Source organism: Eupeodes corollae, chromosome 2, assembly GCF_945859685.1.
Source record: "Eupeodes corollae chromosome 2, idEupCoro1.1, whole genome shotgun sequence".
Lineage (NCBI taxonomy): Eukaryota > Metazoa > Arthropoda > Insecta > Diptera > Syrphidae > Eupeodes > Eupeodes corollae.
Genome location: NC_079148.1, coordinates 83187118 through 83213621, shown reverse-complemented (window position 1 = coordinate 83213621; position 26504 = coordinate 83187118). Strand labels below are relative to the sequence as shown.

The 26504-nt window shown below is 36.1% G+C and overlaps 2 protein-coding genes and 2 long non-coding RNA genes across 6 annotated transcripts; 2 read left to right on the top strand and 2 right to left on the bottom strand.

Annotated features, from left to right (window-relative positions):
- Nucleotides 1–163: 163 nt before the first annotated feature.
- Nucleotides 164–1868, bottom strand: LOC129947984 (uncharacterized). Its single transcript, XR_008781808.1, has 4 exons — nt 1748–1868; nt 1347–1688; nt 1074–1290; nt 164–1017 (listed from the first exon to the last, which is right to left on the bottom strand). It is a non-coding gene; the product is annotated as an uncharacterized LOC129947984 (long non-coding RNA).
- A 14038-nt stretch (nt 1869–15906) lies between these two features.
- LOC129948395 (putative nuclease HARBI1) lies at nt 15907–17705 on the top strand. 2 transcript variants are annotated; one of them, XM_056059385.1, is made up of 4 exons: nt 15907–16265; nt 16318–16750; nt 16809–16950; nt 17015–17705. In XM_056059385.1, the coding sequence occupies exons 1-4, from the start codon at nt 16132–16134 to the stop codon at nt 17053–17055; spliced, it is 750 nt and encodes a 249-aa protein (XP_055915360.1). In that variant the 5' UTR covers nt 15907–16131; the 3' UTR covers nt 17056–17705. The 2 variants fall into 2 exon arrangements, with proteins under 2 accessions (XP_055915360.1, XP_055915359.1); XM_056059384.1 differs by having other exon boundaries at nt 16318–16753.
- On the bottom strand, nt 17380–18830 carry LOC129948394 (uncharacterized). The gene is made up of 3 exons (XM_056059383.1): nt 18249–18830; nt 18004–18190; nt 17380–17952 (listed from the first exon to the last, which is right to left on the bottom strand). Exons 1-3 carry the CDS (start codon nt 18266–18268, stop codon nt 17380–17382), a joined length of 780 nt encoding a protein of 259 aa, XP_055915358.1. The 5' UTR covers nt 18269–18830.
- Nucleotides 18831–22456: 3626 nt separating this feature from the next.
- LOC129944204 (uncharacterized) lies at nt 22457–26470 on the top strand. Of its 2 annotated transcripts, none has more exons than XR_008781406.1 (4): nt 22457–22788; nt 22855–22966; nt 23033–24013; nt 24088–26470. It is a non-coding gene; the product is annotated as an uncharacterized LOC129944204 (long non-coding RNA). The 2 variants fall into 2 exon arrangements; XR_008781405.1 differs by having other exon boundaries at nt 23030–24013.
- The last annotated feature ends 34 nt before the right edge of the window (nt 26471–26504 follow it).

Below are 26504 nucleotides of genomic sequence, written 5' to 3'. Positions count from 1 at the left end.
TTTAGCAGAAATTAACTTAAGGTTTGCCCTGGGCCCATAACCTGTTAGAATATAATAATTAATGCACAACACACGTCTGTTCAAGAAGAGATTTATTGAGAGAGTAAAACATAATGAAAATAGAATACATTAAGTTATTAAGAATACATTGAGATGTTCTGAGCAAAAGAATATTGGAATTGAAACAATGCAATAATTCAAATAGATTATGTTGCCATATTAAAATTTTACATAATTTTAACATTGTTTTCATTTTTAAACGGTCTGAGCGAAAATTAAACGCATAAACGCAGCTAATAATAAAACAAATAATAGTTGTAGTGCTTTCAGAGTTTTATGTTTCTAGGTCCTAATTCTCATTGCACCGTTGCACCACCTTATTTATTTTACTTACTTAATAATTAAAACTGGCTTCAAATAACTAACTAATATTTCTCTAAATGCGTAATTTACAATTGTTTCTAAATCTTCACCGTAATTTACAATTGTTTCTAAATCTTCATTGTTCTGGCACCTAACAAGAGTAATTAATTTCACTTCATATTCGAATGATATTACTCCCAAAGTAACACAATGATAATACCAAAAAATTGATCATCCACAATTTTGAATTTTCTTTGAACACGTCTGAACAGCATGGCATCCGCCATTTTTCGAAGGTGGACGCCATTGTTTTTTAATGTGGGGAGTATGCACATCTTCTTGCATAAGTATTCGTTCCCCACATTTTTTTTATATGGAGTTAATACATATGCAAGTTTATGTGCAAATCGCAGCTTGTAGGCAAAAAGAGAGCAACCGTCGAAGTTGGTTCTCTCGTTTAGTTTTTTTCTCTCTGCGACTGACGCACTCCACTCTCGTTCTCATAATGAGGACTTCTATGTGTTAGCAGTTTTTATCTAGCACTGAGGTCATAAGGATCCAAATCATCCTAGATATGTAGTGGTTTTCTTCAGGAAGTGAAATCAGACTGGGTGTTTGTTAATGATTCTGATTTCCTGGATATTTTGAAACAACCTTTAAACGAGTAAATAAATAAATACAAATTTGTTTTGGATTTTAAGTAAACTTACAGCTGGTGGTGTAGCTCCGTCCTTGAAGTAGTGGTTTTTATCTTCGAGGTCGATTTTATTCTGTTCATCTGTGCTCCCTTCAAAACATTCCTCTTCTTCGTCTCCAAATTTAGGACATCCTCATCATGCTTTAAGCTTCGCAAATTTTATCGTGAACTTACGACTGGTTGGTTCTTGATTATTCTGATGTTTTGGATATTGGATATTGTGGACCAACCTTTAAATGAGTAATTTAATCAATTCGAATTCGTTTTGGATCTTGAATTAACTTACTTTTGGTGGTGTATGTAGCTGTTCTTGATATAGTAGTTGTCTTTTTTAAAATCCAACTTGTTAACTTCTTACTCCTTCTTCTTGGCATCTTCGAAATCGATTTTATTCTGTTCCTTTTTACTCACTTCAACGCAATCCTTTTTTTCGGCTTCAAAATCTCGTCATATTAGATTCTTAAATTGTTCAATCCATTTTGCTAATATTACTCAGTTCTTCGTGGCTCATGTTAATAGCACTGTATTCGCGGTTATAATCTAGGTTTGATCCAGCACTTGACACCCCAGAGTTCTTTTTACTTGGGAATAACCAGGAACAAAGTCTTGTTGAGAAATGTAATTTTAACTTAAAAACAAAACAATATTCATACAATTTGAGTTTAAAATTAATATGAACACATTTACCTTCAATTTGTACCTATTCACTCCAGAATAAATATGTCGGCGTTGCTGGCTTCCTACTCGGGGCTTCCACTTTTCTTGTTTCAACGTTATCCTTGGTATCTTCTTTATCTAAAGATTAAATTAAATTCATTAAATACATTATATATTTTTATTTCAATAAATTAAAATTTTTGTTTTACCTTCATTTGCATTATTGATACTGAATTTTGTTTTGTTTACATTTTGTAGAATTGTCAAAATACTCACCTTGCCGTTAATCTGTCAAAACTTGACATAACTCAAATTGGGTCACGTTCGCATTAAAGTTCTAGGGTGGGCTTATACTTTCGCGCGATTTTTTCTGTTTTTAGCGAAATTTTTCATAGAATTTGTGTGCCAAAAGCATTCAAATATTATTACATTACATTACATTTCACACTACTCTGCACATCAATGTACAGACTAGAGAACACAGCACCTTGAGCAACTAGACTATATAAGGTGATAACAACACAAGACATTAATACAAGACAAAAGAGAAGGAACAACAGAAAGAAAGAAAGAATACATGACAACAGCACGCGGTAGGTTTCGAGACGGTCCCCCATCTTTCTACTAACCACGCTCACTGATGCTTGATTTCGGTGATCGATGGGAACCGAAGCTTTATCAGTGGCTAGGCCGTTGCCTTCAAATATTATTTAGAGCACAGTTTTCACTAAAAAGAAGTTGTAAAATTCATTTTTCAATTTTTTAATGCAACGGATTTCTTTTTTGAACGGCTGAGTTCACCTCATATTGTTTTCCCCCTAATTGTGCAAACTTCACCAAGAGCCCATAACAACTACATAGAATCTAGATTTTCCCATAAGAAATGCACAGGATAACTAACACATGCTTATGCTAACGGGAAAAATTCTCTCAATTTAGTTTGTAGGCCGAAAGAGAGCAAACCCATTAAGTCGGGACTCTAGATAATATATTTCCTCTATGAGTCAGACAAGGAGATCTACTTTCACCACCTCCATTTAATGCTGTCCTGGAAGACATTTTTCAAAAAATTAACTGGAAGAACTATGGAATAACGATATGTGGACAGGTTCTTAACAATTTAAGATTTGCAGACGATATAGTTCTTATTTCTTCAAAATCTTTACATATTCAAAAAATGTTCACGGAACTAACTAGCTGTGCAGAAATTATGGACTACAAATAAACAAATCAAAAACAAAAGTCATGACAAATCGCACTAAAGATGATATAACTTTGAACAGAGAACAAATCGAGTACGTAGAAGATTATATATATTTGGGACAAATAAAATCATTGAAAGACCAAGAAAATAAAGAAATAAACAGACGCATCACGAACAGCTGGAGACAATTCTGGAGCCTGAAAGAAATCTTACAATTGGACCAAAGTGCAGACACAAGGAAAAATATCTTCGACTCTGCTATTCTGCCGATTCTAACTTATGGACTACAAACAATGAGCTTGACTACAAAAACACTTGACCAGCTTAGAATATGCCAAACCAAAATGGAAAGGAAAATTCTAAACATACGACCGCGAGATAGGATTAGAAATGAAGATTTCCGCACAAGAACTGGAATTATAGAAAGATGGACAAAACTGACGACGAAATGGAAACCAGATAACAAGAGACCAGCAGGATGACCCAATAAAAGATGGAGTGACGATTTATCCCATTTAACAACAAATTGGTGCAACGAGGCCAAAAATAGAGATAAATGGGCAGCCCTGGGGGAGGCTTATGCCAATATTCGACCGACATAATAAACTTTTTGATTTCAATTCATTTGTTAAACTTTAATGTATTATATTTTAATTGCAATTCAATTTTAACTTAAAAGTATATATGTATGTTATGTTAGATGTAATTTTATTTTAAGTAAAATCTAAATGAAAATTAAATGTAATAGGTATCAATTAATGTATATATCAAATTTAAGGCATTAAAAAAGTAGAAATTGGAGACCCCAGGTAAGAAAATTCTTCCCAAAACGGGGAGTTCCCTTTTAAAATAAGGAATACAAATCGTAGTATTTGTTTTCAAATTGAAAAATTAACAATTTGTTATAAAGAAACAACCTTTTGTAATAGGTATCAATTAATGTATATATCAAATTTAAGGCATTCAAAAAGTAGAAATTGGAGACCCCAGGTAAGAAAATTCTTCCCAAAACGGGGAGTTCCCTTTTAAAATAAGGAATACAAATCGTAGTATTTGTTTTCAAATTGAAAAATTAACAGTTTGTTATAAAGAAACAACTTTGCTTTCGGGCACCAAAGAGAATTTCGTTATAGAGAATTTTGTTATAAAGAACCTAATTCGTATGGGATATTTCTTAAGGGGAAGGAAAACAAAATGAAATTCGCTGTAGAGAGAATAACGTATAAGAAAATTCATTATAAAGAAGTTTGACTGTATACGTATATAATACATTTAACAAATCTAACGGGCAGTTAACTACGCGTATTTAATCGAGTATATTACCTTACATATTCCACTCTGCATATCAATTCAAGACTCAAAATATCAGCTGATCATGTTTTTTATTCAACTGAAAGCTAAAATCCATATGTAACCAATTTGTTTCCAAGATTTCTGAGAATTTTGTGAGGTGGATTGACAGTGCAGAGTGAAATATAATCACAATTCACTATTCATTTTCACCTTGCAATAAAATTAGCTTTGTATTTCTTTTCATCCGTTTTGAATTGTGCTATAAAGAATTCTTGAGAAATTGAATCATAAAAATTGTTCTTAGGGGCCTGATTATGGGATTCGCGGCGGATCATTTTGCTAGCGAGTTTTGTTGTAAATAAAAGACAAAAGATATATTTGCAGCACATCTGCTCGATGAAAAGAACAATAAAAGAATAAAAAAGTCTAGACAAAGTCGTTAGTTGAATTCAAAAGTTAAACACGAGTGCCATCGTGATGTTGATACATTAACTAAACATTTATAAAGGCAAGACATCCACCAGTTGTTCATCCGTTGGTACATACTCAAGTTAAATATACCATCTTTGAATTGTTCACGTATAAAATGGTAACGAACGTTAATATGTTTAGTACGTTTGTGATATTCAGGATTCCTTATAAGACGAATGGCACTCTGAGAATCCATGAAGAACATCGGTTGCTTAATTTTCTCTTGCTCTGCCAGAAGCTTTTTCAACCAAACCAGTTCTTTTATTGCATGTGAAGCTGCCATGTATTCAGACTCCGTGGTTGGAACTGATGACGCTCTGATCCCCAAGAAATAATACATCCTCCCAATAGGAAGACATAACCATAACAGCCAGGTACATTAAACTGCCAACTGCCTCTCGGTACGGAAAATCAGCTCTCTTCTTGGCTTTAAAATCACTTAAGTTCTGAGACTTATCTAATGGTGTTGCGACAGGACTTGAATCCTGCATTCTGAAACGGTGAATTATTTTCTGTGCGTATGCTCGCTGGTTAATTAGTATTGACCCATCAGACTTCTGATAAATTTCAAATCCCAAGAAATATTTAACAGTAGAAACTTTTATTTCAAACTCGTTCTGCAAATGCTGAACAACTTGAAGAATACTGGTTTCGTTCTCCGCTGCTATTAAACCATCGTCAACATAAATGGCAAAAAGGATTATTCCATTGGCACCATGGTGAACGAAAACGCAAGGATCGGAAATAATTGTTTTGAAATCAAATTTGGATATAAAAGCTGTACATTTCTTGTTCCAGCAACGAGAAGCCTGCTTCAAACCGTATAAGCTTTTATTTAATTTGCACATCTTTTCACTGCCATCATCATACCCCAACGGCTGTCGCATAAACACCTACTCCATCAAGTCTCCATTTAAAAATGCGGTCTTCACATCAAACTGCTTCAATGACATTCGTTTCGATGCTGCCAGTGTAAGTATGGTTCTTAATAATGTAAATTTTACCACAGGACTAAACGTTTCCTGATTGTCGACACCATATTGTTGTGCAAAACCTCGCACAACTAAACGTGCTTTAAAGCGATCGATGCCGCCTTCGGTTTTCTGCTTCAACCTAATTACCCAACGATTATCAATTACCTTATAATCCTTCAGTGGTTCAACCAATGTCCAAGTTTGATTTTTGGAAAGGGTCTCAATCTCTTCGTCCATCGCTTTCTCCCAGTGATCATGGTCATGTGATGCAATTGCTTCTTCATACGATTTTGTTTCTTCGTAAACTGCCATAAATGCTGTTGCATGATTAGCCAACTCGCCAAAAGATAAACGCCAGCGTGGTGGTGACAAAACTTATTTTCTGAGACGCCTTTTGATGATGTTTTTGTTGTCCAAACTACAAACAGCACCATCATGTTTTTAGCTCACTGGTGTCTTCTGCGAATCAAAATCGGTTTCTTCTACCTAAACATCATCTTCTGATTCCAAAACCACCTCTTCGCCAATCATCATCGTCATCAATCATTACTTCAACGCTACCAGTATCAACAACTGCCATTGCTTCTTCCACGAAAAAAACCACATCACGTTCCACTTCAATGCAATTCGTCTCTTGATTCCAAACTCTTTACGCCTTGGTGTTGTTATCATACCCAATAAAAATACATTTATTTGCTTTTCGGTCCAATTTATGCCTCTTCTGTTTTGGAATGTGTATGAAGACTTCAGAACCGAAAACGCGCATGTGGTCAACTTTCGATTGCATGTTGAACCATAACTCGTACGGTGACTTGTATGGAACAGTGCTGGTACCAGATCGGTTCAATTCATGAACTGCAGTGTTGACAGCTTCTGCGTAGAATTTCTTGTCCATTTTCTTCGCATGAAGCATTGTTCTCGCCGAATGAACAATTGTTCTCATCTCTTTTTCAGCACAGCCATTTTGTTGAGGCGTATATGGAACTGTACGCTGATGATGAATACCCATGCTGTTGAAAAACGACCTCAGCTCATCATTGACAAATTCTGTCCTTGTTACTTTTGCGCTAACTTCACAAAACTCTTGATGTTGTGCACGACCTCAGATTTGTGCTTTAAAAAGTAAACATGACAAAAATGAGAAAAGTCATCTTTTAGCAACAAAAAGAACCTCGATCCACCAAGAGACTGTACTTCCATGGGGCCGCATACATCAGCGTGAACAATTTGTCCGCAAGTTTTAGATACCTCGTCCCGACTGCTATGACTTCCACGATGATGCTTTCCATAGACGCATGCTTCACATGTGAACTCCTCGTCAATGAAATCAATACCTCTTTGAAGCAGGAACTTTCTAACATGCGGCAAGTGTTGATGCCCGAGCCGTTCATGCCAAATACGAATTGAATTTTTATTTGTAACCACATTTGCAGACACGTCTTCAAAATGCATTGACTGGTCCAGGACCACTTTGAAAAACATCTTGAACAATTTTTCATGACGTGCTCCCACTGCAACGACTTCATCTTCATTGAATAGTTCACAAAATTTGTTATCTGATCGTAACACATATCCACGATCCATAGCCTTTCCTGATGAAAACAAATTCAAATGAATTTCTGGAATATACAGCACATCTGTAATATGCTTTCGAATCCATTCGCTACCATTGTACGCAAGAATTTAAATGTCTCCTTTTCCTTGAGCTACAATCTTTCTACCGTTCCCAACAGTAACGTTCATCGATATAAATAAATAAATAAATTGCGAATTTTAAACATTGAATCAAAAATTCAAACATGCATTCTGGATTTTTGCATTCGAGATTTTGGCATTTCGAGATTTTATTTTCTAGATTTTTGTTTTCGAGATATTTTCCATTCAAGATTTTTGTTTTCGAGATTTTCATATTAGAGATTTTTACTTTCTAGATAATTAATTTCTAGATATCGTGGTAGACCCGAATTTTTTAAATGGGATGAGGAACTTTTATAAAATCTTTTTTTTTTTAAATTAACACAAATAATTGCGTTTATAACGATAAAGTAGGTAGTTATAACTCCCGGTCAAAAAAGTGTTTCAAGGACAAATTTGGAGACATAGTTTCACTTAAGTTCTTATGATATAATGCTATATGTAGGTATTTATTATAATTTATCTACAATAGTAAGTTATCAAGGATGTAAGGAAATGCTTTCTTTTATTTAAGCAAACCTACCCTGGCCCATTTTTAAACTGACATAAACTTTGTTTGGATCTTTATTTTAAGAGAAATATAAGACTTTGTAATTGTACTTACTTATGTTGATGTTTTATTCCCTTTATGTTTGGGTTTCAGGGCTTCGTGGCTATATGTCGCACGCTGAGCGCGAAGTACTGAAACCTGAGACATAAGAGCGAGACAAAGAGTTGTTTGGCTCAATTTTGTAAAAAATTTGAATTGAGCCCAAGTTAAGTAGATTATTGTAAAGTTACATTTTTAATAAAAGAGAAAATGTACCACAACGTCAGGTGTGGGGTAATACACCAAAAGAAAACTAAATTATTATGTTTATTACCTCTTTTTGCGAATTTAAAACCCCAATTGGTTGAAGCACTTCAGAGCGCTGGAGTAGATGTGCCACACACGGCTTCTCTAGCTCAACTTCGGGCATTGTATGAGAGTACAGTCACAGTGGCACCCCAACAACCTTCTGGTGAGTTAACTGAGAAATCTCCACCTTCTGCTGAGCTAACCGAGGAAACTAAACCTTCTGAATCTCCAAATGAAGATAATACTTCCGAAACACCAGCCGCTTCTGATAACAGGCACGGTAATACAGCCTCTGATGTCCAAGACATGGAAGAAGAACAAGGGCTGGCCAGACTTGAGCGTCGGAAAAAATCCTTGAGCTAAGGAAAGAATTGGACCAGATGGAGGCGCCCACAACATCTTCGGTTGCACCATGGCGCGCAGTGGACTTCTCAGACATCGAAAATGCTGTTCCTGCATTCAACGGCGACGACCCATACTCCATAACTAAATGGATAGCTGACTACGAAGATTTGACCGACTCGCTGGGATGTGATGACCGATGCAAGTACTTGTCTCCACGCCGTCTCATGCAGGGAACTGCGAAAATGCACGGTCTACGTTGACAACTGGCAAATACTTATCAAAGAATTCGACCATAAGATGAGCAGACAGCAGGTCTATCGTCAACTGAGTGAGAGAGTACGTCGTCAGGGCGAGCCACTTCTTCGATGTGTCATATGTATGCAAGAACTAGGGTCACATGCTGAAATCGATGAGGCAGAGTTGATTGAATTCATTATCAATAGTTTGAGGGATTCACCAGCAAATGTTTCTATTCTTTTTGTCGCCAAAACAATAGTAGAGCTCAAAAACCTCTTGCCTTGATACGAAAAAAGAAGAGTTCCGAGGACTATGGTTGCTAGGGCAAGAACTTCTGGAGGAAATATGGTTCCCTCAACTTCAGCAAAGAGGGGCACACTTACAAAAACTGCCTTTACGTTGTGAAGATCAGAGTTGTAGTTGTGAACCGGGATACCCTACATGATGACACCAATGAGCTGACTCAGAGTTTGGATGCTGTTCAGATGGTAAGTGTCGCCTTTATGACAAATAAGAATAAGTGCACAAAATTTATTGATTGTTGTTCTCTTTTGGATACCGGTAGTCCGATTAGTTTCATACGAAAGTCTGTTCTGCCTGAAGAAATTAACGTTCAAGAATCATTAACGTATTCAAGATTTAAAGGATTAGGGAACATTAAACTCTTTACGTACGGTACGATTAATTGTTATATTAATATAAAAGATAATTAAAATCTTGTTTCCCTTATGGTTATTCCAAATGAAGTTACTCCTATACCTTTACTTATTGGCCGTGATCTCCTTGAAATCTTTAATATAAAACTCAACATGAACTGTAACAAAGTTAATATAACTTCTGAGCAGTGTCAAAATGAAATTTGTTCGAATAAAGTTTTTTTTTCTAACCGATTGTATATGTGCACTTATTCTGATGAAAAAACCGAACCTTCAGAGTGTAGTAATTATAAGAAAAACACAAATGATGTTTTTGAGATCAGCCAAGTAGCTCTCCGTGTTCTACACCAATAGTTTTAGTTAAGAAAAAATCCGATGAAACCAGAAAGTGTATAGACTATCGAGCATTGAACAAACATACAGTAAGAGATCCTCATCCAATACCATTGATAGACAATTGCATTGAATACCTGGAGGGGAAGAAGGTTATGACCTTATTAGACCTTAAGAGTGGGTTAAGGTAAAGGTAGCAGCAGACTCAACACAATTAACATCTTTCGTAACCCCGAACGGTCAATGGGAATTTCTTAAAATGCCTTTCGGCCTTAAGAATGCGCCCAGTTTTTTCAGAGATTTTTCAAATTTTTCGTGCAATTATAGACAGAGGAGATATAGTTGTCTACCTAGATGATATATTAATTGCTAGTAAAACTATTACTGAACATTTTGAGATACTTACCAAAATTTTATGGTGTGTAGCGAAGAATGGGTTGGAGCCCAACTTGTCAATATGTCGTTTTGCATATTCGAAACTTGATTACTTAGAGTTTAAAGTAGCGGAACATGCCATCCAACCTAGTGCTTCCCATATTCAAGCGATTGCTCAATATCCTGTGCCTAAAGACAGAAAAAAATTGCGTTCATTTTTAGGACTTTGTTCATACTTTCGCAGGTTTGTCGAATCCTTTTCAAGAATAGCAAGACCTCTTTATAATTTATTAAAAGCTGAAACTCCTTTTAAATTTACTTCCAAATGCGAAGATGTTTTTCAGACTTTAAAGGAACGATTAACATCTCCACCTGTATTGGAAATCTATAGTCCAAGGAAAGAAACGGAACTGCATTGCGATGCAAGTTCATTAGGGTATGGTGCAGTTCTACTCCAACGACAAGAAGATGATAAATTACATCCGTTAGCATTCTTCTCTAAAAGCACCACTGATCAAGAGGCAAAATACCAGTTTTGATTTGGAAACCTTAGCCATAATTTCAGCTTTACGTCGGTTCCGTGTTTATTTGCAAGGTATTCCTTTTACAATCGTAACTGATTGCAGTTCTTTAACAATGACACTGAACAAAAAGAATGTTAATCATAGAATTGCTCGATGGGCCTTAGAGCTGGAGGATTATGACTATAAGGTCAAACATCGTAGTGGTGCCAATATGAATCATGTTGATGCTTTAAGCAGATGTAATGTTATATCTGTTATTGACTCTGAGGATGTTGATTTTCAACTCAGAGCAGCCCAAAATCGAGATGTAAAAATTTTGGAATTGAAAAACAAACTATATTTAAAAGATAATAATTCGTTTTTAGTTCAGGATGGTATTGTCTTCAAAACAAATCAAAACGGTAAACTTCGATTCTGTTTCCCATCTGAAATGGAAACTAATGTTATAAGAATGATCCATGCGAAAATTGGGCATTTAGGTGTAACAAAAAGCTCTGATCAAATTGGCCGTCACTATTTGTTTCCGAATGTTCAGAAAATGTTGAAAAATACATTAAAAAATGTATCCGTTGCATAATGAACTCAGCACCAGTTCGATCTAATATACGCAATTTGTTCAATATTCCTAAGGAGCCCATTCCATTCCATACAATACACTTGGATCATCTTGGTCCTCTCCTTTCAATAAAGTCAAAGAGAAAACATATATTAGTAGTAATAGATGCATTTACAAAGTTTACTAAATTATACCCAGTTTTATCTACAAGCTCAAAAGAAGTATGTGCAGCACTAAGAAAATACTTCGAGTATTACAGTAGGTCATCAAGAGTAACTACTGATAGGGGAACCTGTTTTACATCACTAGAGTTTGGCTCATTCGTTATAGACCAGAATATAGATCATGTTAAGGTGGCAGTTCATTCGCCACAGGCCATGCAAGTGCCATTTATGGATAATGGCAGGGGGGGGTATATTTCGCTTTAACGATACAAGACAGCATTGCGTTTTCGAAGCATTAAATTCCACGCCGTTTCTTATTCCCCATTGTACAATGCTGTTTAGGTCGGAATTTAATGAGCTTATCATATTTTGCCGTTGCAGTTCCACATCCGAAGAAAAGGGGTGTGAATCTGAAAACGAATATGAAAAGCTAAGAGTACTATCGTCAGCGAAACAATGTATTGGATTAGATGTTGCAGACAGGAGATCATTAATAAAAATGAGAAAGAGTGTTGGAGATAGAACAGAGCCCTGGGGCACACCAGCATTTATTTTGTGGTTTTCAGACTTGAATCCATCCAATACAACTTGTATTGAACGATTCGAAAGGTAATTACTAATCCAATGAAGGAGGGATTCATGCAAACCGAAAACACGCATTTTCGATAATAGAGCCTGATGCCAAACCCTATCAAATGCTTTTGAAATATCTAGTGCAATAATCTTACTTTCTCCAAAACTATGTAAAGATTTGTTCCACTGTTCGGTGAGATGAACCATGAGATCACCAGTGGACCTATTGCTACGAAAGCCATACTGTCGGTCATTAAGAAGCTTCCGTTCTTCAAATTATTTCTTGAGCTGATAATTAATCAGCGTTACCATGACCTTGGAAAGAAGGGACGTAAGTGCAATCGGTCGATAATTAGACGGTGAGGAAGATTCGCCTTTTTTGGGAGGACGAACTCTTGGGTTCATCCTCAGACTCAGGGGATCAGAACAAACCGTGGTGAAGGATGATCTGCCTAATTGTAGCCAAAATGCTGCAGTTAGTACAGATTAATCTCCAACACTCCATAAAGGCCTCGGCCTCACTTCTTCTCCGTCTGGTTCCTGGATACTACACACTTTGTGTGACAGATAAAGGTGAACCTAGATCTTGCATACTAGTGAAACGTAGTATTAATGTATTTTTACTCCATCGTTTCAGTGACAAAGATACCACCGTAGCTAGGCTGGAAACAACCAAAGGAAGTTTCTGGCTGGTATCGGCGTATCTTGGGCATGACCACCTTGGCCCTCTCCCTGGAAAAACCCTGGAGAAAGTCGTAGCTGAAGCGGAAAGGCAAAGGATCCGCCTAATTATTGGGAGCGATGCTAACGCTCATCATACTGTATGGGGCAGTACGAATATCAGATGTGAGTCTCTTTTTGATTATATTCTTGGTTCTAACCTCTTAGTAAGTAATGTTGGTAATGAACCAACCTTCATGACTAAAACTCGACAAGAAGTGTTAGACATAACTCTTGTCTCAGATAGTATACATATACACCATATGATCTTGGACTGAAAAGTATCCAAAGAACACTCGTTCTCTGATCATAGATATATCCAGTTCAATATAAATGTAGATGATAACCCGAGTCTGACTTTTCGAAACTATCGGAAAACTGACAGGGCTTTATACAGGAACTCAATACAGAGTTTACTAGAACCTGGACTATCTAGTCCTTCCTCTAACGCTAACGAACTTGACAACAAAGTCAATGACCTTACCTCAGCTATGAACAGATCGCTAGAAATTGCTTGTCCACTTATACGCATAAGAGGAAAGAGGAAACCACAATGGTGGGCCTCAGAGCTTCACTCGCTCAGAAAGGAATGCAGGAAACTTTTCAACCGGGCCAAAGCTGCAAGACTAGCCTCTCCTAGAATGAATCGCTGAACTTACTATTGGACACTCACTTTCCTGGTAGTTCTCTTACCGAAATTTGCAACAGTTTTATGCGTTCAAGTTCAAATACAACATATCCACAAGGTCTAATCACAAAGGATAAACTACAATGAGCTCTCAAGAGCTTCTAACCATTTAAAGCTGCAGGACCAGATGGAATAATACCAGCCGAATTACAAAAGACTTCTGATATAATTGCACCAATCCTTGAGGCAATTTTTATCAGCTGTCTTTACCAGGTCCATGTTCCTCGGCATGGAGAGAAGTTAAAGTTGTTTTCATACCTAAAGCAGGTAAATGCTTCCAAGTCAATCCTAAAGATCTACGACCTATAAGTCTATCATCATTCCTTCTTAAGACCGTGGAAAGATTTATTGATATCCATTTAAGGGCACGTATCTATACAAGACTTCTGTCTTCGTCTCAACATGCCTACTGTAAAGGTAAATCGGTGGAAACAGCGTTACACACTTTAGTACGCACCATCGAATATTCCCTCCATTATAAAGAGTTCACTATGGTTGCTTTCCTTGACATCGAAGTGCCTTTAACAACGTGGACACATCTGCAATCACATCTGCACTGACATCTTTAAATGTAGAGAGTTCGCTTCGGGAGTTAATTCATTTAATGCTTACTAGCAGAATAATTAACTCAAAACTGGCAACTCTTTTAGCAGACGATTCGTTAGTAGAGGGACACCGCAAGGTGGTGTTCTATCCCTTCTCCTCTGGAACCTAGTGGCGAATGAAATCCTAACTAGTCTGGATGCGGAGGGTTTCAGAGTGATAGCCTATGCGGACGACGTTGCTATAGCAGTTTCAGGAAAGCATCTTAATATCCTAAAAGAACTCTTACAAAAAGCCTTGCACAGACTAATACTTTGGGCGGATCGGTGTGGACTGGGTGTTAACCCACACAAAACCGATCTGGTCTTATTTTCGAGGAGATACAAAATTCCAACCCTCCTTACATTAAAGGAATCCAATTAAAATTCTCAGACGAGGCTAAATACCTAGGTCTTGTCTTAGACAAAAAACTAAATTGGAAACGCAACGTACAGGAAAGAGTCAAAAAAGCTGCTGTAGCTCTCTTTTCTTGCAAAAAAGCTATTGGTAATAAATGGGGTTTACAACCCAGAATCACGCATTGGCTATACACATCGGTAATCAGACCGATTTTAACGTATGGTGTGGCAGTATGGTGGACTGCTTTAAAGAAAGGTATAAACAGGGATAAGTTAAATAAAGTCCAACGTTCAGCCTGCCTATGCATAAGCGGATCGCTTCGCACGACCCCGTCTGTGGCACTGGACACTTTGCTCTACCTTACACTTCTTGACATATTTAGCAAACAAATAGCTGCAAGCTCTGCTATTCACCTCAATGCTTCGTCGCAGTGGACTAACAACAACATTGGCCACTCCCTAATTCTAAGGTACTTAGAATCAATTCCAAAGCACACAGACTACACCATCCCCCAACTACAATTCGACAGAAACTTCCAGACTTCTATACCACCACATCTTTTTGGGAGGATAGGACATTCTTGGAGGATGAGTCAATCCATTTTTACACAGATGGCTCAAAAACCAAAGAAGGGGGTGGTGGAGGTGTGTACTCTGAACGACTGAAATTAAGTCTCTCATTCCGCCTTCCCAAGCGTGTTCCAGGCGGAACTTTTGGCGATTAAGGAAGTCTTCTCTTGGCTCAAAGAAAACGTGATATCTACAAACTCTATAACAGTCCATAACTGTCGATCATCTCTAATGGAGATGGCGCAACAGTATAATATTCACCTTTGCTGGGTGCCGGGCCATAGAAACATTCCAGGTAACTGTAAGGCAGATGAACTCACCAGGAACGGTACAGTACAGCCCATCCTACCACGTTTGGCAAGTACTGGCATACCAATCGCTTCTTGTAAACTGTTGCTAATGCAAGACGCTGCGAGGAGGGCAGGCACTAGGTGGAACAACATCACCAAGTGTCAAGCCACAAAAAACATCTGGCCAACACTGGATTTAAAACGTTCAAGGTGCTTGCTCTCTATAAGCAGATCGCATAAAAGCTCGATAATAGGTGTCATAACCGGACACTGTCTAATAGGAAAGCACGCCACGAGACTAGGCGTATTCTCAAATGACTTTTGCAAAAGCTGTATGGACGAGGAAGAGGAAGAAACGGTTCTTCATCTTCTCTGCACATGATCTGCTCTAGCTCGAAAACGCAAGAATTACCTAGGAGAATTCTTCTTTAACGATCTAAACGATCTAAATCATATCGGTATAATCAGCCTCTCACGTTTCGTAAGGGACTCAAGCTGGTTCCATTGAGCTTAGGAGGAAGCCTCAAGATTCATGTGGTATCACAATGGGCCATTAAACTGGCCTAAGTGTGTCCGTTTCCATCTTGGACAGCCATTATAACCTAACCTAACCTAACCTACTACTGTTTGAAAATATAGGTTCTAATAATAAAATTAAACTCTAAGAGAAATTTACAAAAAAAAAAACAAAAACATTTAATGATGCTAACCCGAGATAAGTGATGTTGAGAAAGCAGTTTTAGGGGCGTATTATCACTCGCGAGTCGAAAATTCGCTTAAAGTCGAATGTTTTGGCGAATTAAAAGTTTGGTGGTATTACCAATGGCGAACTCCGTAGTTCGTCTTTCAAAACAAAACTGCCAACATTAAAAACTGAAAGTGAAATGTCATTCATTGTCATAAATATTTATAAAGTCAGATTGAAGAATATTGTTTTTTGTGAAAAAAAAAGTAAATAAAAATAAAGATGATTAGCAGCGTTGAACTGTTTTTCGAGGATGAAAATGAAGAAGTAACAAATAAAGAAGAAAAAATCATGATCTGCAAATTGAGGAGAAGTTTAAGAGATGCTTCCAACCCACTGGAAGTACCAGATAATTTGTAATAAAATTAGCAATTACTTTGATAAAATTTAACTAGTTTTTTTTCATAGATTTGTGTTATACTTTCGGCTTAGCAAACACGCATTTCAATATGTTTTAAGTCAGATAAGTTCAGGATTTCAAACGACTCAAAGTTCTGCAATTCCACCAACTTTAAAACTTGCGTGCGCACTACGATTTCTCGGATGTGGAAGTTATCAAAACAGTGTAGGAAATGACTTTGAGCTAGGTTTCTCCCAACCTACAGTTTCAGTAGTTTTAAGCGAAGTTCTTAATTTGCTTGAAGCAAGAATCTGCCCAGTTTGGATTAATGCAGATATGTCCACTAATGAAAAGCAAGAAGCGAGAAACTATTTTTTTCAAAGAGCAGGCTTACCAGGGATAGTTGGATGTGTAGACGGAACTCACATTGGTATCATAGCTCCTGCTCAGTTACAACACCAATATTTAAATAGAAAAGGTTTTTACAGCTTAAATGCGATGGTGGTAAAGTACTTCAAAATTGAATCTTGATGTTTAGGTAAAACTTTTTCTTTTTAAGGCTTGTGACAATAATGGAGTAATACGATTTATTGATGCTAGATATCCTGGTTCTACGCATGACTCGTTTGTGTGGAATCATAGTGCGTTAAAGGATTTGTTGGAAAGGTGGTGGATAAATGGAGAGCGGTCAAGATATCTTGGTATGTGAATCATACTCTTATATTAGCATATGTTTAAACAATTTTTTGTTTTTAAAAATTCTAGGAGATTCAGGTTATCCTCTACTGCCGTATTTAATCCAATGAGATTGAAAATGAACCATCGGAATTGGACACTGCTAATTTATCATCAGAAGGTACCCGAATAAGAAATGAAATATTATTTTCTCTTTAGGAAATGTTTTTTTTTTTATTTTTCTATTTTATACTTAAAGCTAATAATAAGATACAGTAGAATAATAAAGTAAAGAAGTTAAAAAAAATCTATTAAAAAATTCATAATATATACACAGATGATAAATATTAATAAAATGAAAATAATAATGAAAATAAATAAAGAATTTAGTTTAGTGAAAAAAAAAAACGATTTCATACATTTATATACATTTGTTCTAATTCTACTTTCTTATACTATTTTGGGTGGTATTGTAATTTACATTCCAGTTTTTTTATTTTCAAATCCAGAAGATCTTTATGTTGTTGCGCCTTCTGCAAATTTTCTCTCTCCTTCCGTTTTTCCTTTGCTTTCAGTACCTCAACATGTTCCTTGTTTACTTCATAATTCTTTCTTGAATATCTTGCCATTTCGGAAAGAGATTTTTGAATTGAATCCGACGCAACAAGAAGTTTTTCTTGAGTCTCCGTTTGTTTTTGGAGGAGTTTGACTCGTTCATCCACAAACTTTCCCCTGCTTCTACGACATTCGTTGATTTTTGTTGACTGGGCTGATGTCATTGCCATGGGAGCATCTTCAACTTCAACGTCTGCATTATTTGAGTCGGGTTGTTCCACTGTTGCAGTTGAATTTGTTCCAAATGTATTACCCATTGGATTTACAGCTTGCTGCAAACTTAGCAAATTGTCAACTGCCTGTTCCAAAGGGGACAAAGTCAACTGCCGAAAAGGTCCTCCACCTGTTGCGACTACATCATTTTTATTTGTCGCGATTTTCTTCTTCAATTTCAACTTATAGTCCAGCCAAACCTATAATATTTTATTTTATAAAACCGTTTTGTAATATTCTTTGTTACGTACCTTATGCCACTCTTTACCCTCTCGTATAGGAAGTCCCAATGCGTTTAGCTCAAGGGCAAACGAATCCCAATATTGGGCTTGGTTTTTTTTGGATGATCCAAACGTCCCGACACCCTTGGCAATGTCGGGGTTTGCCTCCATTACCTCCACCAACTTTGAGAACTGGGCGTTGTTGGTTCTTTTAATGCTATACCAATAAAAGTTGTAATTATAATTTGTTTAATAATTATTTAATTTGTTCTTACCTTTGTCGATTTTCACTCATTTTTTTTATGTCGCAACAAAAAATCTAGACAACTATGTATTTCGAATTCAAAAAAAACTGTGTTTTTTTCAAAGTCACCAAGAATTACAGTTCGACCGATTTTGACAGATAAAGGCGAGCATTCGCCAATTGTAATAGAACGACATTTCAATTCGCCAAATTTTTGAAGTTTAAGGCGAACGTCAACTTGGCGAATCGCAAACAGTAATGCGAAAAAGTCACATTCGCTTATTTGAATAGGCGACTCGCGAGTGATAATACGGCCCTTAAGCTTTAAGTTTCAAAGGATGTAAACAGAATGGGAGAGCACGATAGCTTGGCCGCCAAGAATTGGTAAAAAGCGTGCACTTTTGACTATCGAAATGGTTTTTTATTTAACTTCATGTAGCAGGTAGTGGCAATTTTAGGAGTATTAATTTAAATTGAAAAAAATCCTATGCCTAGTCTATTTAAAAATATTTACTATATTTTAGGATCGAGAAATATACCTGTTAATGCCATTTAATTTCTCATAAAAAGGTCTGTAGGTTTTCGTGTTTTGTTAAAAAAGTTATTAGTTGAACTATTCATAAAAAATTTAAAATTACCAATAATATTGTGCTTATGATGAAAAAGTTTAATTTAAATATATATATTAACGAGCATTGTTGACAATTTTAGTAGCATTTCTTAAAAGTTTTTATTTCTTATATAAACCAATACAAATTGGATTAATGAAATTAATTTGAATTCAATATCTTCTATTGTTCACGAGATATCAAGAACCAAACATTCCAAATGTGGGTACTATTTTTTAAGATTTTATTATTTTATGAAAAAACGGACTGTTGGATTTTTATGAAAATTAACTGAATGTCGAAAACAATATTTTTTATAAGATGCAATTAGTTTAAACCATAATATGTACATATTTGAGTCGAAAATCAATTCTTACCAACTTTTAATAATGTTTTTGTATAGGTTTTAATTTTTATAAACAATACTGTCGAATCGATTTGTCTCCAAATTTTACCATTAATGTTAAAAACGTTATACTTGTTGCACACAATTATTTTGGAGATAAAATCATTTTTTGTTCGTAAAATATTCGAGGTGACAAATAATTTGTTTCAGTTTTTTTGATTTATAAAAAAACGTTAATTGGATTTTTTTTCAAAAAAATACTAGTTTGGTATCACGTTAAAATATTAATTCAGGTCTCAAGTGTTATTGCTTTGTGAGATATTTTAAGTGAACTAAAATTTTGACCAACATTCTAAAATTGCTATGGTAAGAAGACCACCCACTCATTTTTTTAGAGCCCTTTTCGAATATTTTTGCTTTATTATGTGTATAAACAAATTTATTTGAAATCGATATTTCTACTTGTTCTTTAGCTATGGACGACTAAAAAAAACTTTATGAAGGTGCTGACGTATACACGCACGCACAGACATCTTTCTAAGAACCTTTTATTTCGACTATGGAGACCTTAAAACCTCGAGAAATGTCAATATTTTTAATTCGACAAATCGGACTTCCTATGGAAAGTTAAAAATACCTTCTTCTACACTACATTTACGAAACTATATTTACTTACTAATAATTAATAAGTTTAAAAAAAAAAAACATTTAATTGGATTTTTCTTAAAGTCACACATAAAATAGACGAGCTGACAAAATTGTATTAAAGGTACTTACAACAGTAACAACATATATTATCTTTCGAATCGTTCAATACAAGTTGTATTGGATGGATTCAAGTCTGAAAACCACAAAATAAATGCTGGTGTGCCCCAGGGCTCTGTTCTATCTCCAACACTCTTTCTCATTTTTATTAATGATCTCCTGTCTGCAACATCTAATCCAATACATTGTTTCGCTGACGATAGTACTCTTAGCTTTTCATATTCGTTTTCAGATTCACACCCCTCTTCTTCGGATGTGGAACTGCAACGACAAAATATGATAAGCTCATTAAATTCCGACCTTAACAGCATTGTACAATGGGGAATAAGAAACCGCGTGGAATTTAATGCTTCGAAAACGCAATGCTGTCTTGTATCGTTAAAGCGAAATATACCCCCCCCTGCCATTATCCATAAATGGCACTTGCATCGAGGAAACTGAACATCTGGATATTCTTGGTATGTGTATCACCAACCACCTTTTGTGGAACGATCACATACGCGATGTCGCCAAAAATGCCGCAAGATGTTTGGGTTTTCTAAGGCGATGCAAGAAGTTTTTCTCCCCCTCTGATCTGGCTGTTATTTACAAGACTTATATACGTCCAAAGCTTGAGTATAACTCCCATATCTGGGCCGGTGCTCCTACAACTTACTTAAGCCTCTTGGATAGTATTGAACGTAGAGCATTTAGATTGATTGGTGATATTACCATCATAAGATCATTTACGTCTCTTGAACATCGTCGAAATGTTTCTTGTCTCACCCTGTTTTACCGTTATTTTAATGGTTTATGCTCTAGAGAAATAGCCAGTTGCATTCCTCCCCTTAAACAGTTCAACCGTAATACTCGCGCTTCTAGGAATGCTCATCAATATACCCTCGAGCCCATCTTCGGTCGTACTGTCAATTACAGAGATTCGTTCTTTAGCCGTACTATGCGAATGTGGAATGCCTTGCCACACTCTGTCTTTCCCAGCTATTGCAATATTCAGGAATTCAAAACCAATGTGCACCGACATCTCCTTTCAACCCCTCTCTCCCTTTCCTAGTGCTCACACTGTGTCTACATAATAAGGGTAATATATCCCCTTGAGTGTGCGCTTATTATAAAAAAAATAAAAAAAAATGTACATACCTAAATATATACTACATTTGTAGGTTGTTTATGCCCTCTAAGGTGTATTATTATTAATTATAAATTACAGATAAAGCAAAAGTACGATTGGAACATAAATAAATGACATACATTTCAACTATCAAATTATCTGGACCAACATGAAGAATTCATTTTTGTTTTTATTTTAAACAACATATTTAAAAAAAACTGTACCAACTTATCTACTAATCTGAAACAAATTGTTAAGTGCACGGATATTATCCCTGTCCAGATACTAGTAGGAAATCCCTTTGAAATTTTATGAAATACCTTCTTTCCTACCAATACCCTTTATATCTTAATTTTGAAATTAAACCCACATCCTGAAAAAAAAATCACCTACCAATTGATATTTATCTACAAGAAAAAACTTTAAGCCTAGTACATACTTGTGAACCATCTCGTGAACCCATACAAATTTCAGTTTTTGGTTCACCCGTGAACTTGCTCGTGAAGCTGAGTGGAGAACAAAGTGGAGAGTTTTTGTTCACGGGCAATTCACGTGCAAAATGTACGGGAACTGTTGGTGAAGCTTTGACATTTGGTTTGTTCATGTTCACAACGTGTACTCACAAGTGTGTACCAGTGAGCAATGTCAAAAGTTCACTTTCTCCACTGGCGAACGTTCACTTCACGAGTAAGTATGTACTAGGCTTTAAAGGTGAAACAAATCTAATCTTCAAATATTGCAGAAAAACTTAATGCCAAATAAAAGCAAAATACCTACCAGCCAAAATATCCATAACTATATCCAAACGTATAACTATCCTCATATTCTTCTTCTTTAAGCCTAGTACATACTTGTGAACCATCTCGTGAACCCATACAAATTTCAGTTTTTGGTTCACTCGTGAACTTGCTTGTGAAGCTGAGTGGAGAACAAAGTGGAGAGTTTTCGTTCACGGGCAATTCACGTGCAAAATGTACGGGAACTGTTGGCGAAGCTTTGACATTTGGTTTGTTCATGTTCACAACGTGTACTCACAAGTGTGTACCAGTGAGCAATGTCAAAAGTTCACTTTCTCCACTGGCGAACGTTCACTTCACGAGGAAGTATGTACTAGGCTTTACAAGGATCTGCAAGACAAAAATCGCATCGTAGCTTTGTATACATAATACAAACCATTGTGCATATATGTATGCATAAAGATCGCACACTAGGAGCAGCAGCCTTATGAATGTAAATAAAAACAAAAATCGGTAAAAGATCCTTAACAGGTGATGTAAGCATACAAAAATTTCATTCATCCCCTTATTAGACACAATGTTCAGCCATTTTTGTTTTGCTCTACCGTTTTTCATATAAAAGTGCATTGATATAAAGAAAAAACAAAAACAAATTCATCGGCCTTCATATGGAAGCTTTGTACATATATAAAAACATATACAAGGATAGACTCAAATAGAATGAAGGAAATTGTGTAGACATTTTGGGTGGAAAATTAATTATCTCCCTTATTCTGCTGGCTGCTTATGGAAATGGAAATAATATTTTTCTCTCGCTCCCTCGAAATGTCTCCACTTTCGTTACTAGCGCCAATGGCTCGGCATCCGGTCGCCCTAAAAAATTTAGCTCATGAGAGTACTATAGTTTTCATATACAAAGGTTTGACAGATTAACATCTAGGTGAGAACTTTGACAACTCAATAAATTGTAAACAAAACAAAATTCATTCACAGTAATGCAAATAAAGGTAAAACAATTTAAATGCAAAATATTAATTTATTTAATATGTATTTGCACTTAATTTAATCCTCAGGTAAAGAAGAAACCATAGGGAATGTAGCAACCAAAGTGGAATTCCCTGAAGGAAGCTACCAACGAAAACATGTCTATTCTGGAGCGAAAAATTATCGGCCACGAAGTTCAAGGTAAGTGTGTTTGTCACATTCATTTTTAAAACAAATTATATGAATATTCCTTTGTTTTTTTAGTAGAAATTACACTTCACTACAAGATTTTGTTCCTAACAATCAAATAGCGGGGCGACTTTCCATTACCGCAGCACGAATTTCCTTCTGATTTTTTATTACAGTTAGGTAGGGGTCTCAATAGAACATATTTTAAATATTAGGGCGAGGAAACAACTTTAAGTAATTGAAAAAAATACTTTCTTTTTCGGACTTAACCCTACTTTTTTTGTATTGTATTGCAAGTATGGCAACACTGAACAAAAAACATGGAAGAAATGTCAAAATCAACCATTTTTGTGTGTTTTGTATGTAAAAAAGTGAACCTTGAAAATTAATTAAAAATAGAAATAAATGTTTCCTCGCTTCGCTCTAAAATTGCTGTAGTTATTATTTATTTGCACATATCTATCAAATAAAAAACCCCGAGCCGAAATTCGTGATGCGGTAAAGGAAAGTTGAGCCCAAATCGCTCTATTCCAAAAGGTTCTTATGCCCTCAATTTTTAACCCGAACGGTAGGAATGAAAAGGGCTGATTACAGCGAAGAGATCGATATTGCATAAAACTGAAAAGTTTCGCGATGAAACCGGTCTGACATGCTATATGGATATAGGTACATGCCGAAAATGTGGCTATGAAGTTGAGGGATCGTTTTATTTGTTGGCACTTTCCCTGGTCATTTATAGCCAAGCCAAAAGGATCAAATCAATCAATTGAAGCATTGGATAGCAATAAGCACAGACACGTCATGTATTACCATCTGTGCAATGCAAAGTAGTTCTTCCAGCCAGCTGCCGACAGGCGAAAGATTGTAGTGTACGCAAGCCCTTCCTCATGATGTAGACAATCGTTGATTAAATCTAGTCAGGTTTTCAAGACAGTACCTACCACCGAGAATTGGCCAATTCATCTGTTTCACTATATTCTCAAGCATGATGAATGTTGCAGAAATTTAGAGCTGCATATCTTACTTGTAAATGTTTTGGCAAACTCTGTGATGTAGCTGGTAAGGATATTCTTATAAACAATAAAATAAGCAGTATATCTTAAATAATTTTTCATTTCTAATTTAAATTGTAGATTTCTGGGACTTAATTGAAATACCTTCATTAATTACATCAATGTCGATGCTGTCAACATCTTCATTTCAATTCAAACCCGATTATAGGATTACTCTATCAATTTAGATTATTGAGATATTATTTTTTTTTATTCGAAAGCACTTACAGGGTTTTCGAAGCTATCATTTTCATGAAATAGTTCGAAAAATGTGTGATGATGAATCTACAAAATCTTCCTTCAATATTCCGTTTACAATATTTTTCTATTTCTTATTACGGATTTTTAGTCTTAAGATTATAACATCAAGTTCTTGTAATATACTGAAAAAATAATGGTGAAAATGGGTATTTCTTAGTTTGAGAAAATGTAGCTAATCGGAGTTCGGATTCGTAAACAGCATCAAGAATTAACCGAACTATTATATGGATTCTCGATTTATTCGAGAAAATATGCGACGAGACAAGGTGCAATGGTCATCTTCTGATGAGCCCAACCATTGCATCGGGCGACATATTTTGAACACCATGCTGGTTTATTTTGAATTCATTTTTCTTGATTTTAAATCATATATATTAAATATGTATTTAAAACCATAAAAGAATTAATTGTTTTTTCAAGACATCAGGTAGAGTCAAAAAAGGAATGTAGTAGTTAAAAGCAAAGATATGTGCTTTGCAAAATCGTCTTGCAATTTAAAGTTAAGGGATACGTCATGTTTTACCGTTTTTGGATGTGATAGAAAAATTTTAAGGTGAGGTTCGAAGTCAGGATAACTTAATCATCTCAAATAGTATTTTTTTTTTGTGTAATTTTGCCAACCACTGTTATTAGACTCAATAGAATTTAAACATCGCAATCTGACGAGAGAGAAATATATACGAACGTAATGAAGTAAAACGCTGAGAATATGGAAAGATCACTTCTTCACGAACTATTCAAAGCAGCAGGCGATGACTTGGTACGGATCATGCACCAACTCATCTGCAAAATATGGTCGGAAGAAAGCATGCCCGAATCTCAGCATAGTGTACCCGATACATAAGAAAGGAGACCCTCTAAACTGCGCCAACTACAGAGGCATCACTCTCCTTAACATTGCGTATAAGATCCTCTCTGCCGTATTATATGAACGTCTGAAGCCATTCTTCAACAACCTGATTGGGCCTTATCAGTGTGGCTTCAGACCAGGAAAGTCCACTATCGACCAAATATTCACAGATCTTGGAAAAACCCAGGAGCTTCAAATCGATACCCACCATCTCTTTATCGATTTTAAAGCCGCGTATAACAGCATCTATAGGGAAGAGCTCTACCGAGCAATGTCTAGTTTTGGCATCCCTGTCAAACTTATCCGTTTGTGCAGAATGACGATATAGAATGCACGCTGCTCTATAAAGGTCGGAAAAGATCTTACCGATGCATTTGATGTCAAAAAAGATTTTAGACAAGGCGATGCACTGTCATGCAACTTCTTCAACATCGTTCTGGAAAGAATTTTGCAAGACTCAACCGTCAACACTAGAGGCACAATCTTCCAAAGATCCATACAATAACTCTTTCAAATCGCTGCTTCTTTGGACTTAGAAGGCAATTGAGAAGTAAAGTCCTCTCTCGAGCATGTAAAATCACCATCTATAAGACACTCATCATCCCGGTTCTCATTTATGGCGCTGAGGCCTGGACCCTGTCAAAGAAAGATGAGAGCGTCTTAGGATACTTCGAGAGAAAAATTCTTCGGGTGATTTTTGGTCCCGTACGCATAGATGGAGAATGAAGGAGAAGATATAACGACGAACTGTACGGGCTGTACAGCGACACTGACCTAGTTAGCAGAATTAAAGTCCAACGGCTTAGATGGCTAGGCCATGTAGAGCGGATGGACATCAACGCTCCAGCCCGGATGGTCTTCGAATCCAATCCCGAGGGACGGCGCAGTAGAGGAAGACCCAAGTCACTCAAGTTTCGCACGCAGGTGGGAGAGGACCTCAACCAACTTGGCGTGCGAAACTGGAGACAGCCCAGGTCCGCCCCGGACTGTAGCGCCACCTTAAGTAAGTAATTTTTTTTTGAATGAATATTTTTGATTTGTTTATTGAAATATAAAAAAAAACTCTTTAGTATTTTATCTCACTTTGAACTAAACATTAGAATGATACTCTGATCTTGAAGTCATGTAATCGTTGAAAAATTATAAAATGTCAAATTTTTGAGTCGGTATACTTCATAGGCACTAGTTCTCACAGTACTGTAGCGCAACCTTAAGTATACTTCAATATATTTTTTTCTCCGAATCGGTTATGAAGAACCAAAAAGATCGGTAACGATAGGGGTGATTTTCCCTGATTTCTGTCGAATCTTCTACCATAGAATTTTTTCACTAATGTCTAAACATGTCATTCCTATAAAACATAAACATTTTTTTTTCTCATTGTACA